This window comes from Columba livia, chromosome 4 (assembly GCF_036013475.1).
Source record: "Columba livia isolate bColLiv1 breed racing homer chromosome 4, bColLiv1.pat.W.v2, whole genome shotgun sequence".
Taxonomy (NCBI): domain Eukaryota; kingdom Metazoa; phylum Chordata; class Aves; order Columbiformes; family Columbidae; genus Columba; species Columba livia.
Window position 1 is genome coordinate 12,149,244 of NC_088605.1, and position 14,324 is coordinate 12,163,567.

Genomic DNA, 14,324 nt, shown 5'->3' on the forward strand with positions numbered 1-14,324 from the left:
CTGGAAAAATACATAGGCTGCTCTCTCTAGGCTTTTGAAAATGACCTGTCTTTAAGTGTCATTTCAGAAGAAAGGTTCTTTACCAGGTGGCACCATCTTAGTTTGAGATAAAAGTTACTGCAGCAAACTATTTCAAACAGTACCTTTCCCTGCATCAAATTAATTAATAGAAATTGCTGAACAATGCAAGATGACTGAAGAGGATCTCCTCCCTCTAATTTCAGCTATCCAAGAGATGAATTGCATCCTATATGCCTATATATGTACACACACACATCTGTATAGGTATGTGTATACACACACAGAAAATTATATACATATAGAAATCACGTATTTTATCCCATCACTTATAAGCAGCATAAATTAAGAAATCTGATTGCTCTTTTCTCTCGGTGAGCATGGAGCAGATAAAGCACAGGACTAAGCAAATGCTAAAGACAAGGATGGGAAGAAGGTTTGATAGCACAATGCTGTGCTGTTATGATCACTTCAACAAGTCTGAGGGCTCCTCCAACACAAACATCACATGAAGCCAAGCCCTGCATCACTCTCCTCCCATTAACTTGATGAGAAGAGCCACACGGAAAAGAGGAAGGATACTCCTCATTACCAAAATAAATAAATTAGGTAATTAATTTTGATTTTTTTTCTCTAGGGCCAGTAACTCCAGACTATTTTTAATGCATCTGCTAATGAAACTGGTCATGTGGAAAACAATATCCCTCTCAATCAGACCTGCATCAAACCTGTCAAACTGCTCACTATCAGTCCACCACCAAATGCCCAGGGGAAACAAAGCCCAGAAGAATGTCTTCGCAACACATCTGCAGAATTAGCACATATGTTTCTGCAATAATTAGGAGACCTTCTCAAAACTGTATTTCTGACAGACTGTAGAAATATCAATGGCATTATCAAAATATTTTTGACACAAAAATGTTATCCATCTCAAACCCATATGGAACATTGGACCTTTGCGGCTAAGGAAAGGGAGCAGAGCTGCCAGTCTAACTGTTGTCTGCTGTGGCCGAAGGTCCTCTCTGAAACCAGATCTACAAGGTGTGTCCTTCGGTGTAAATCCTGAGGCTTCTACACACATCTCTGGTTAGAAATTACCACATTCACAACACATACTATTAAACATATTAATGGGTTCCTGAATAAAAAAACCTCTCAAATTCATAAATAACCATTAAACATACTGTTGTGAAGAACACTTCTTTACAGGTTACAGATGAAAGGAGAAAAGGTGTAAGCTGTTATTTCTCACTCACCTAAACCTCATGAGCCCAATCCTGCTAAGTACAGATCCTTTCCGGAAGGTATAAAGCTGAGGTACACAGTGACTCTTCTGTACTTTCCTTCGCTCCTCACACTTACAGAAGGAAAGCATCTTAGATTGTAAGAGAGTATGGATGGGAGGAAGGAGAATATTCCAAGTCTTGTGAAGGCATACACAGCAGGCATTTGACCTTTTATACATTATAAAGATCTCTACGTGTTTCATATTGGTTTAGTTTTACAAGGCAGAGACTCAACCAGACTGAAGAAAATGATAGTCCGAGCCTTTTCAATGGCATTTTTAACATGTGCCAGATGTTCTGTTTATAAGGGACAACGCACTGTGGGATGAAACAGGATGTGGATACTGAATCCTTGCTCAAGATGGGCCCAATTCTGGTTATTTTCCAGATGTTCCTCACTGCTCTAGCAGGTAGGAAAGAAGTTGCTACCCCTAATTACGCAGAGAAAAACCCTTGTGTACCTTGATGTGTTTTGCTCTTCTCGAGCAAGCAATTTATGTTGAGTCCAATGTAACTGAAGCAGGCAGAGCTGAAATGCTTGGTCTACATAAAAGACTACTGTGAAAACATGACAAGACATGAAATTTGACCCAAGAGATTTGTATCAGCAATATAAAAATTGAAAGCACATTTTTAGGAACAGCGGAAAAGATTATGCAATAGTTTCTTTTGGGGGTTTACTCTTCAGCTGCAAAATGCATGTGCTTCACATCCATCACTGGAGACAATTACCTCTGCTGAGCCAGCACTCCATGGTTTACATTTTTAGTTCCGTTTGTTTTCTCTGTAACATTTTATTTCAATCATAAAGAAGAATAAATATTCATGCCTGCTTTGAGGACCATAAAAATATGAACTGGAAACTTAATTCTGGACAGACTATGGCTTTCACCAAGCTCTCTAGGTCCCACACCTTTTAGAAAATATACCAAAAACCTTTTTTTTTTCCTTCCTATACTCACAAATTCTAATCAGTTCATAGCTGGAACTGTTTGCACTTAAAAATGTTCACCAGTAAGAAACAGCAGGAGAGGGATGAGATATTGATTCCCACTCATTTAAACTCCCTAGCTTATTTGGCTTTCAATTCCTTCCTTGTGGAGCCAGTATTCACTGGCCTTTATACGACTTCATTCATTTTCCAGAGCCTTGATTGAGATTCTGTTTAGTATAAAAAATAGGAACATATTCACATGGCAAAGGATATGGAATAATGCAGCATTCTCTTGGAACTTAAATAAAACTAACAACAATAATAATCCATTAAATAGAATACTTTATTGTGGTGTCGGCTTTATTATGTTTGGATTAAGGTTCAGATGACTGACTTCTTTGTGCTTTAAGGCACTCCTGATTTACTTGCTTCTTTCATTTCAGAAATCTTTTCTACATGCTATTACTTTGATTTCTGAGGAAGTTTTGATGAAATATTATGGGCCGTTACATTAGTGCCTGTTTTGTTTTGTTTTTTTTTTTAACCAAATGACATGGATTGGGACTAAAGTTGCTCTCATGGAACATAAAAGTAGTATAAGCAAGGTGGGGAAAAAAATGGGTTTTCTTCAGAGAGTGAAAATGAGATAGTAAGTCAATGAGGCAGAAAGATAACACAGTTCTGCTCCAGATTGTGGAAATGACCCAGGAAGGGGTTCATTTACCAAAAGTGGCACTTGATAGTAGCAGAAAAAAGAATAAAGGAATACACAGAAAATGGTATAAATTTGGCTGAAGTAGATTCATGGTGATTTGTCAAAACAGCTGAAGTAGATTCATGGTGACTTATGAAAACAATGTATACAGCTTTAAGGACACTAGCAGTACTTTGCATGCAAATTAAAAGATGAAGATTTTCATACTCTTTTACAGAATAAAATTTGCTACTATTAAACAGGTAAAATACCTAAGCAGAAAAGCCAACTATTTGCTCTGGTTTGGCTACTCTAATATCCTGTTGTTTTACAGAAGTAAAAAATAAGAAAGGATGATTTCAGATCTTCCACTAGTAACCTGATGATTTCATGGCAGCTTTGATGTGCTTAAAATATAACTTTCCTTTCCTCCACTTTGCCTAGTGCAGACAGTGCTATTTGCCTTCTCAATGCTGTTGTCCAGGACCTCACACCAAAGAAGCTTGCTCTGAAAAGATGAAGAAATCTTTTCTGGATGCCAACTTGAAACCCACAAAAAAAATAAACATATTTTCTAAGGGAATGGAAGAAGTATGTTATTACTGTACCAAATTTAGTAAAGATGGTGTGGTATAGAAACAAATATATGCAGGTCCCAGATCTGCATTAAAAAATAAACCTGATTTCTCAAAAATATTTTCCAGCTGTTTCATATTGTTCTGGTCAAAAGAAGCATCTGTAGTTCATTGTACCTGGATGCTTAAACCACTGAAGCGTACTACTGAGCATTGTAACATACTGTTTGCCTGAGGCATCACATCGGCGATTTCCATACTCAGAAACCAAGAGCAAAGAAAAGGCGACTTATTCTCAGCTTGCCCATCATCCGTGTTTGTTGTCTACACTGCTGCTTGTGCCACAGCTGCAGTCAGATTTAGCAGCTGGGATATAACCTCTCGCTCCTTACTGCCATCCTGAAAATTTCCTCTAAAACCAATCTTTGTTTATTAGTGGGATACGACTAGAATTATTTTTTTTAAACTATCAGCATTTATTACTTACAATTTACTTTTCATTTACTGGGTAAAAATAGCCCTAATCTGAATTGCTGATCACAAAGGATCAAAACCCTGTGTGTCTCAAGACTTTTTGGCTTTCTATTATTTTTTGTCCAAATCAACCCAAGCACCCTTGCCATTGCTAGGAGTTGCTCCACGAGCCCTGGGGACTCCAGTACCAGATTTCCAAGCACATGTTCCTGGAGAGAAGTGGCTTCATGCACAAATAGGCCATTAGATAAAGAAGCAGGAGGGGAGTGGGGAGATGTAATGATAAATGCTTGTAATTTTACTGTATGTAAGAACAGAGGGCAGCAGTCATCTTAGTCAGTGTTTAGGTATTTGGGATTAGAGTACATTGAAAACGATGTAACCCACAGGCACCTAATCATTAACTAGACAGCAATGACAACTCTGATTATCCAGCTGACCCTACAATTTTAGTTTTGATTAGAGTAGTGGGAAATAATACAATTTTAAAATTTTCTTTTAATGGGCATTACTTCAGGAGCAATGAGACAGTGTTGGTTTTTACTATGCATAAAACTAATCAGCCAAAATCCCACTACCTTTATATGATTCAGCCTCTGTTTTTCCCCTACCCCCTACTTAATTAGATAAAATACTCTCTTGGTTTTCTGCATAAGAGGCATCTGACACAGAATGTTACGCAGGACTGTTATTTTTAGATTACTGTTCTCCCTCAAACTAATCTCATGACATTTACTTCTTGCAAGGGACACCAATTCTTAGCGCTGGGTATTGCAGTTTTACAAAACTGGCAGATCAAACAGGAGCAGCAGGTTTCATCATAGCTGTCCTGATTGCCCTGAAAGAATCATTACAAAGAGGTATTAGATTAGTCCCTCATGTCTTGTCAACACAGTCTTTCATCTTCTAATTCTGCCTGACAAAAATCAGTATCAATTAAGACCCGGGTTCTTACAACATGAACTTCAGAGAAAATCTGGGCCGGCAGGGCAGTGACTACACTTGGCGACAAGGGACCTCAGCATGCAGGAACCATGAGGCAGTTTGGGCAGGTTTCTCCATTTTCCATGGAAGCCGTACTATGATCTACACAGAACTTCACTATTTTCTCTTCACTTTTCCTCACAAGTCCTGAACAGTGTCTCTGCTCATTGCAAATGGATGAAATGCTCTCATGTATGAAGCTGTCATGTATGTCCCTGCCAGTCCAGTCACCATCTTATCTGCAAGCCAGGCTCTTCATCTTGCATCTTTCCAGGTATCAAAGTTTACCAGTAAAAGACTGTCCTTTGGCCAAGGCATGTCCCTGCAATCTTTTGCAGACCACCTGCAGTGCTTGTGCCCCAATTCTAACTGCAAGTCCTACAGAGCCAATTAGCACAGTGATAAAACAAAGACATATAAACCTTTGTCTGACATGAGGGGGAGGGAGAAGGAGTTTTAAACTTCTTCTGAAGGGAATATCTGACTATCAACTTACATAAATGAAATGAAAGCATCATCAAACGTCTTTCGCCTCCTCCTTAATTTTGTGAATCATATAAAAATTATGGACAGTATTAACATTTCAACACTTTACAGGTGTCTGCAATTTCCATGTGAAAAAAACCCTATATTTATATTTGCATGTTTTTCCTGAGTTACCATAGGATGCAGAAAGTATTCTTCTGCTGAAATTATCTCCTAAAATTGAACAATTTTTGTTGCCTATGTCATTCTTTCAGCAAATTATTTTTTAATATACAGGCACATAATATTGACAAGCTGCCTTTGTGCATTACAACCTGTAACCTTTATATCTATAAAGGACACTCAGCTTCACAGTCTCAGTCCCCATAGACCAGTTTGTAAACTTACATACTCACTGTACTGACTTTAAAAGGACTATACTTGCAAGCAAGTACTCCATGGGGATCCAGCAGTTCACCATCCATCTTTATACCCGGGAAAGGCTCTTTTTAAGGGATTAAAGATTGGGGTGGGAGAGGAGTTCACAGGGCACACACAGGGAAAAAGTGATTTTTCAAACATAGCACCAATTAGGCACTCAATATTATTTGAAGATGAAATGCAAGTGAAGTATTCAACCAAAAAAAAATTGTCATCTTGAAACGCTTAGCAGGAATATTTAAAAAAAGTTCTGTCAGACATCTCAGAAAAAGATATGATACAGACTAAAATTGAATATTACTGCATGGTCATTCATCAATGCCAACAGCAGTTTTCAGGCTACCGAGAAACATTTGAATATATCTCACAATTCTCCTCACACCAAAATTAAACCCCAATAAAATTTAAATGCAAATGATTTTCACAAATATATACAGAAGCACGAGAGACATTAAAGCTCACAATTTGCTATAGTTTCCTCATTAATAAAAGCTCTATTTATAAAGCAATAGTTCACTGGGCATTTTAGAAAGAACTTCTTCCTTGCTTGAATATTTTATACTTCTTTTGCCTTCCAGTAACTGTGTCTGTTATTTAATTGCTCTCATTTAAGAGCTAATAAAAGATATAAATTGTACAGCTTTCAAAAGAAATCGCAAGTTTTATGATCCACACTACAAACAGCAAATCCTCCATGTATCGCTACTGAAATAATATAATTACATCACATCAACCATTTTTATGTTTTTCCTTGCTGCAGGCACCTAAAATAGCAAACTGGGTTTTTATTGCATTGTAGACAGCGTGATACAACATTCTGTGCTTTGTCCTTTAGAGCAATCAGCCACTATGACCTCTAAGAAATGTAGGTGCTATGGTGAGAAAATGAAGAGATTCTTGGAAAAAGGGGTTTTTCTCTACTGACTTAAAAAATCTTCACTAAACAAACTTACTTAAATGTTACCTACACTTATCGCTATCACAGACTCAGTGCCATACCCATTTCTATAAGTTTATGTTTATTTCAAATAAAAATCAATCTTTAAAGAATGAAACAAATCAATAGGAACCCTCACTGAGTCAGGACATGATGATGAAGGCTTGTTTCCAGTATGATCAAACCCAATAGCTTCTAAATGCTCCAGAGATACAAAAATAAGAAAAGCACAGCCAATGACTACAAAAACTTGTTAAGAAGAACAAAATTCTTCAGATTGCACAGCATCCTAGTAGCTATAATCAGAATAAATCGCAGACTAAAGACCTATCAGACCGTCAAAGGCTGGCATGGTATCCCCTGTCCATTTTGAGAACCTGCCTCTCACAAAGGCCACTTTCAGCATTATTTCTCCACTCAACAAACTCCAGTGTCAAATTAATGCTAATCTGTTTCCATCACTCATTCTACATGGCATTGCCCCAGCAATTAAAAGATAGTGTGTGCAAAGAGAAACTCCAGAGTGCTATGTGTTTCGATAAAACTACTTCTTTTTTTTTTAAGCAAACAAGCATTGCAGATGCACTTGTTGTTCCAATAGCTTTTGTTTATTCATAACTGCTAGGAGTAATGAGGTATGAATTTATTACGAATAATATTTTAGTTCAGCTCTCTTTCTTGATGATATTATTTAGACAAGCTGAACAAACTCTCCATAGTTCCCATATTGCTGCTATTTACCTTGGAACACAACAAGTGAAAGCAAGCATCGGTGCAGTACCTTGATGTCTGTAAAGTTCAGAAAAATACAATTTTCGAAGTGATGGACTTTTTGCAATTCTTCAAGAAACCTCCTTTTCAAAGGACAAAATCTGCTTTGCTGATCTGTGGATAAATCTAATTCTTAAAATGTGTATGTTGTCGATTAAGGTTTACTTGCCTTTTGAATTTATAGAGGATGAAAGCCCCAACTGCGACTAGACAGATAACAAAGAGAACCACAATAGCCCAGTAGCCACTGCCTCCTCCAATCCTCTGAGAGTCTGAAATATGAAATAAAGTAAGAGTTTAGCATGCCCTCTTTCAGATCAGTTACATTCTTAGGCTTTCTTTTCCATTTAATTGTCATGTCAAAAACATTTGTTATTTGTGTAACTTCACTCCATCTGTAGCTTCTTTAAAAAGACAACAACACAAAATTAATTGGTGACTTGTAACTAGGAGACAGTGGACCAATTAAAAACAAACAACCCCCTGAACATTTAATTATTTGCATTCTCAGTAGGGCTTTTTCTGGGTATCTAAAGTTATCATAGGAAATAATGGCATATCCTAAGTACGTGTGTTGCAAGAGCAGGGCTCTATTAATTTCACAGATGGAGAAACTAAGGCTCTGAGCACTCATCAAGGACGTAATTTGGTGAAGGTTGGACTCAACATGGGCTTCTTTCAAGCCCAACCTGTTGTGCTGGCTAATGAACGTTAGTCCGTTAAACCCAATGAGGTACCACAGCAAGACTGTAGCACCATCCTGCATTAGGGATGAGATTAAAGAGCTCTGTCTTCTACAGAGAGCTAACAGATAAAATATAACATCAGTATTTACATAAATTGATTGCAGTCAGCTAAGTTGTTCTCCCACAAAACACTGAAATAAGAAAGAAGGATATATTATGGGATGTGATGCACAGACAAAAATTACAGGACATTCTAACACAAGGTTCAAGTCAAAGCTGAACTTTCTAGTTTGAATGTATCTCTGTATCTCTGTTCAAAACACACATACATGTACGCACATATACTCTTCTTCAACAAGCTTACAAGTACACAGTGAATCCAGAGATTGCATACAAAACACCCGTTTTCATTTGTTTTAAACAGAGAAAAAGCATATCATTTATCTCAGGACAGGATGAGAGATACAAGGCAGAGATGTACACATGAACAATTGGTAGAAAGATTTTTCTCCTTATCTTATCAGAACTCAGACAGGTACACGAAGGTTGGTCTTTTGGGAGCTTTGTTTATAAATTTACCTGAATCGGAGTCAGCTAAAGTCACTAAGACCCAGTATCCTCCCCTCAGAAAAAATCTGATGTCGTGTGCATTCAAGGCCTGCTTTATAGCCGCTATTCTCTGAAAATACAACAAAGAGAATGTCAGACATCTCACACTTTGAGAGACTCAATGCTCTAAGAAGGAAACCTCTGCTTCATTAAATGGTGAGAAACTCAGAAAGTATTTGTCAATGATGAGCTGAAATCTTAAAGGAATTCCATATTTAAAAATGATGCAAAACTCCAAAATCCATAAAAGCTGAAGAAGTCCAATTTTCATAGCCAAATCCTCCTCTCTGCTTGCCAAAGCCTTTACGCTTGCCCTGTGTGTGACAGATAGCATGTCATTTGCACATACTATTGAGTTTACTTCGGTCATAACTCACAGAATGCATAATCCATATTAAAAACTCTCCATTCTTCTAACCTGTCAGAAGAAAACCTGCAATGTCACTTCAGATTTCTTGCTATGAAAAGTAACTGCTATTTGATAATGAACTGCACATCATAATTTACCTCATCTCCTTACCTATAATGGCATGGATTCCTTCTATACCTAATTTTTAACAATACTCTGTAGAAATATATACATCCATCCATGTGGAAAAAATCAGGATTCCTACTATTTTTCTCCAGTGGATAGAGAACAATAAAATATGGTCTCTCACATTTTTATGGAGCAGAACCCTTAAATATACCATCATATCCTAACCCTAGCTGACAAATTGTGTGAATTTTCCCTTCTACTTGCTTGTGTCTTCAAAATGGCTAATTTTCTAAAAGATCAAAGCTACTTTTATACTCTATGCCTTATAATTTAACATACAAGTACCCATAGGATGCCAAATGAGAAACATATTTTATATCCATGAAACCTTCACAAGTAACCCCTTTTATGATATTATCAATTATGGTGCTCATTTTTGACAAGACTTTGCAGTATAATAGATAGAAATCCTTGTGGCCTCACTCATGTTATGGACAGAGACTACACAGAAGTTCAAATTCAAATATCCTCACTCATAAAGAGAAATATCCAACTTCTAAAGCTATTCCACTGACTTTATTACATTTTTTTGTGAGGGAATGACTCAGCATAAGGGTGATGTGAGCATGGCCTCAGTTATTTTACAAGACAATTACTCCAGATAGCTCCTAAGTATTTTCCTTTTGCACAAAGTCTGAAAAGAGAATGGATATGACAACTATATTGATTAGCAGCCTTTAAAGTGATACTGGCACCATTTAAATAGTTAACTAGTCTCAGTCCAGGTTCATTCATGCGTTGATGATATACAATGCAAGAGGGACCAGTACTTCAGGCTAATCTGACTTTCAGCCAGTAAATGAAATTACTGAGCCTCATAACTTTGGATATATCATATTTTCCTGGCCGGTGTTTGAGGAAACCAACATTTGCTCTGGTTTTTGCTGAAGCAACTAACACTTGTTCGTTATTTCTCTCCATGTCCCTGCTTTCCCACCCAAGCCTATACGAACTACACTTCCACAAATCAAAAATCTGAATCTCCTGTGAATCCAGTGAAAGTTTGTGGCTTATTTATTTCACTGTTAGACTGATGTCTTTTTCAGTACTCATGTTTTTTTGTTCATTTGTTGGTATTTCTTTTTCCTGCCCCAGGGTGTTTATTGAGCACCGTGCTGCCACCTCTCCAACTTTTTAAAAAACAAATCTAGTGTTTGGAGCTCCACTCTAGACTCTCTGAGTTAAGGTTCTTATACTAGCATTTCAGTTTTCTATATTCCTTATCTACATCCTTTTCAATGAGAATATTTGAACATGTGAACACAATGGCTCCTTCACTGTGGTACAAAAATAATGACACTATTCAAACTCTTACCCACTTACACACCTTGGGGTCTGACTTGCCCCTTTTGCCAAACCAACTCATTGGGAATTTTCATTTAGTAGTTTGTCTAAGCAGAACTCCAAATCTTCCTCAGAGCCTCTGCTTTCCAAGGTATAGTTTAAATGCACTTTAGTTCCCAAACTCTAGTTTAAATGAACTTTAATTGACTCTTTCAACTGGCCTCATCCCACCTTACATTAGACATGTAACAGATATGCATAAATTAAGCGACGGAGTCTTAGAATGAAATACTTTTGAAACTGTTTTCTTAAAACCAGGTTAAATCACAGTCAACTTATATTTCTGCATGCATAAATTTGAAAGAAAAAGACTTTTTGTCAGAATGGAATCAAACTTCAGAGTTATCCAAAGGGGTCCTACTATTACACCACCAACTTATGATCTTTGAAATTGCTGGCTACTTTGACCAGTAATGACTCCAGTTCTAGATCACTAACTTAATAAACTGCATCGCATCACATCTCAGCACTTCATGTAAAACAACAATAGAGACTCCACCAAGTAGGTGTTAGCTGCTTCACCAAGAAATTATTGCCTTTAACAATCCTCCTGAAATTACATAACATCCCAAATCTAAATGGTTTTCAGACAAGTTTTAGACAGCATCAACATACTCTTTTGGAATTTCCGAAGTGTATCCCATCAATTCCAAACATAATCTACTGGTTTTGTGTTCATATGAGGAGGTTCGTTTTACCTGCTTCTACAGCTCTTTGGATACTGTGACCTTGTCTCAAAAAGCTGTAAAATGCCCTTCAGATTAACAAAACCTTACACTGGGATTCTTTGTAATTGGCAGGACTTGAACTGCAAGATACTGGCACAGCGTTGGTATCTGTTCCTTCTCTATCACAGCAAAATGGCAATTATAATTAATTATAAGTGCCAGTCTTCTGATTTTTAACTGGCATAAGGTCTTTTATTATGGAAGAAATATGGTTTGGAAATAAGCAGGGAGAAACTGATTTTACTCCTGTGTTCACTATATTTGTTTTTTGTCAATTGAAAATGACATTTGCTCATAAAGGCAGAAACTACCTGCTTGATGCTCTTTACATTATAGGTCAACTATTAAGATTCTGTTTCTGTTTGACCTGAAATCTAATTTGTTTCTGAAGACAATGCAGAGATGGTTTGTCACTCTTTAGAAATACCAGTGTTCTAAATATACTCTTTGCTCTACTGGATCCTCACAGACTGACATGCCACCCCTGTTGCTTCTGTTTAAAAAACTGATTGATATTATTCTTGAGAAATACACTAATATCAGCTGCTCTATACACTGTCAAAACACAGCAGTCACAGTGTTTCTAGCTTTTACATGTCTCTTGTCAGGTGGGAGTGAAACCTTCACATAGTTAGGGAGCACCTTTTAATTTCACATAAAGACAATGAGAGTACAGTCATGGATTGCAAAACAGGATGGAGACTGTCCGAACCAGACAGCCATTGCTCTGGTTACCTTATCACTAGTCACGCTTCTCTTCCTTTTTGGTTGGTTTGCTGGTAGCAGCACATGCAAGTCAGCAGTTGTGGGCAGACCTGGTTTCACGACTGTCATGAGTGTTTCTTCAGGTATATTAGTTTCCTGTGAAGAGAAAGGCATATGGCAAATTAGAGGACAGTGTGCTTTTTATTTCACAGAAAATACACAAGTAACTCCACATGTGTCTTTTAGTCTTTGGTGTTCAGATCCTTAATATTTAGAGGCGATTCCACCAGAAGCTAAAACATGAACAAAGCCAAGCATAAATTAACTGAAATGTGAGCTGCTCTTTGAAGATTGGAAGAGCTAAGCATTGTTATCGCATTAAAGAGATTTAGTGGCATCATGGAAAGAAGCAAACTGAAGTGGTAGGCAGTTTTAGCAAAACTCTGCAACGGCTTTGCATTTCTAGGATAACATAAAAAAAAAATCCTAAGTGATTTAGAATCCTTTGTGGGCCATTCAGACACTTAGTAGACTTAGAAGGGCATATTCATTTCAGCTAACTTTAGCTTAGGGAGGCTACTTTTCCATCTGTGTTTAATGGATGGAGAAGAGTCTTCCAGGGTGAGACTAACAGCACCAAGTTCAGTTCCTGAAATTGTTATGAATATCTGCAGCCCTCACTGAAAGTCAAGTGCATTCCTTCTCAAAGTAGTCTGTACAAATTTATCTTCTAGTCACAAATTCCTCTATGTGTTGTACAATATAGCCACACAATGTTAATGACAACACCCCGGGCACTTTCTGTAGCCTTCATTTCTCAAACAGATTCTGAAATTCCATTAAATCGTTCATATTCTTTTGCAAATGATTTAGTAGTTACAAAATGCAAGGACAATTTTTATAATGGATTAAAACATTTGTTTGACTGACATTGGTTATAGAATGGGTTTAAGTTGAGAAAAGTGGGAGTTTACTTGGACATTTGATGTGAACCATTAAAAAAGGCAGGAAAAAGTATAAAAGTCAAAGTCCCAGAACCCCATTTGCACTACAGTAGATCCAGGAAATGTCAAGTGATTTCTGACAGAAGCAATTTTAAAACATTATCAACCTGCACCTCAGTGCTCCTTTCCTCACAAGAAGTCAGTGTGTGCACACTCAGCTGCTGGCAGTGTGCGTTCCTGTGGGCCACTGCTCTAGAGCTCACCGTTTTATGGGGTGGCTTTTCCTTGTCTCACAGAACTGCTGCATGGCTTTGCACTTGATTTAACGTCCAGGATTCAACTGCTTCCAACTCACATTTCTTTTGCAAATGTGAGCCAAAAAAAACAGATGTATGAACTGTTCACCTATATATTATACGTAATTTTCAAAGTTACACAACTGATGTTGTAATTTTTTTAAACTTCTGCTTTGTTTTTACACAAAGTCTATGTCTTTTTATATTACACAGGATCCTTTGCTTAACACTAAACAGTATCAACATTATCACATTTAAGCTATTCTTCCTGTTTTGGAGTCAGCAGTATTTGCTAACACATCTATCCCTAATCCTAGAGAGCAATATTTAGCATTAAATCCCAATGAGGCTGTGTTAGACCTAAACTTTCTATGTTACAGTATCATCATCTACAGCCTTCACATAGAAGCAACACAAGGCTCAAACTTGTGTGAAATGTGGCTCATGAGGTTCAGTTTATTATTCTTCTCTGCCTCCTTTTTTCTAAATGAGAAGGCATTAATTTAACCTTCAAGCTTTATAACTGGAGAGGGAACATTTTACAAGCAGTCTGAAAGAGCACCTTTGCAAGAAGTCGTGTTACCACCCGTCCTATGTCTTCCCTCCACTCCGCTATGTCTGGGTTGTACATGTCCAGGTGCTTAGTAAACTTCAGAGGAAGAACATGAAAATTATCTAGAAAACAAACAAACAAACAAACCCCCCCAAATAAACATTTTTGAACAAGTAACAAGTCATGGAGCAAAAACAGTTCTGCAGAAATGAAAGCTGAAAACATATATCTGGCAATATTTGCTGTGCAGGGCTGCAGTATGTGGGATCCCCAGTGCTCTGTGTTGTGTACTCTCGCATGGAGCAAGGGTACACTCCTGTCAGGCACTCACTTTGTTTCTGG

At 37.4% G+C, this 14,324-nt stretch overlaps 1 protein-coding gene across 7 annotated transcripts in view; it reads right to left on the minus strand.

Moving 5' to 3' along the window:
• Positions 1-14,324, minus strand: part of SORCS2 (sortilin related VPS10 domain containing receptor 2) — a 558,746-nt gene that overhangs the window by 16,234 nt on the left and 528,188 nt on the right. For all 7 annotated transcript variants that reach the window (XM_065062550.1, XM_065062548.1, XM_065062549.1 and 4 more), the window contains exons 22-25: positions 13,992-14,104; positions 12,220-12,345; positions 8,845-8,944; positions 7,749-7,851 (exon numbers count right to left, since the gene is read on the minus strand). In XM_065062550.1, the coding sequence (XP_064918622.1) occupies positions 7,749-7,851; positions 8,845-8,944; positions 12,220-12,345; positions 13,992-14,104 (442 nt within the window). The remainder of the gene's footprint in view (positions 1-7,748; positions 7,852-8,844; positions 8,945-12,219; positions 12,346-13,991; positions 14,105-14,324) is intronic.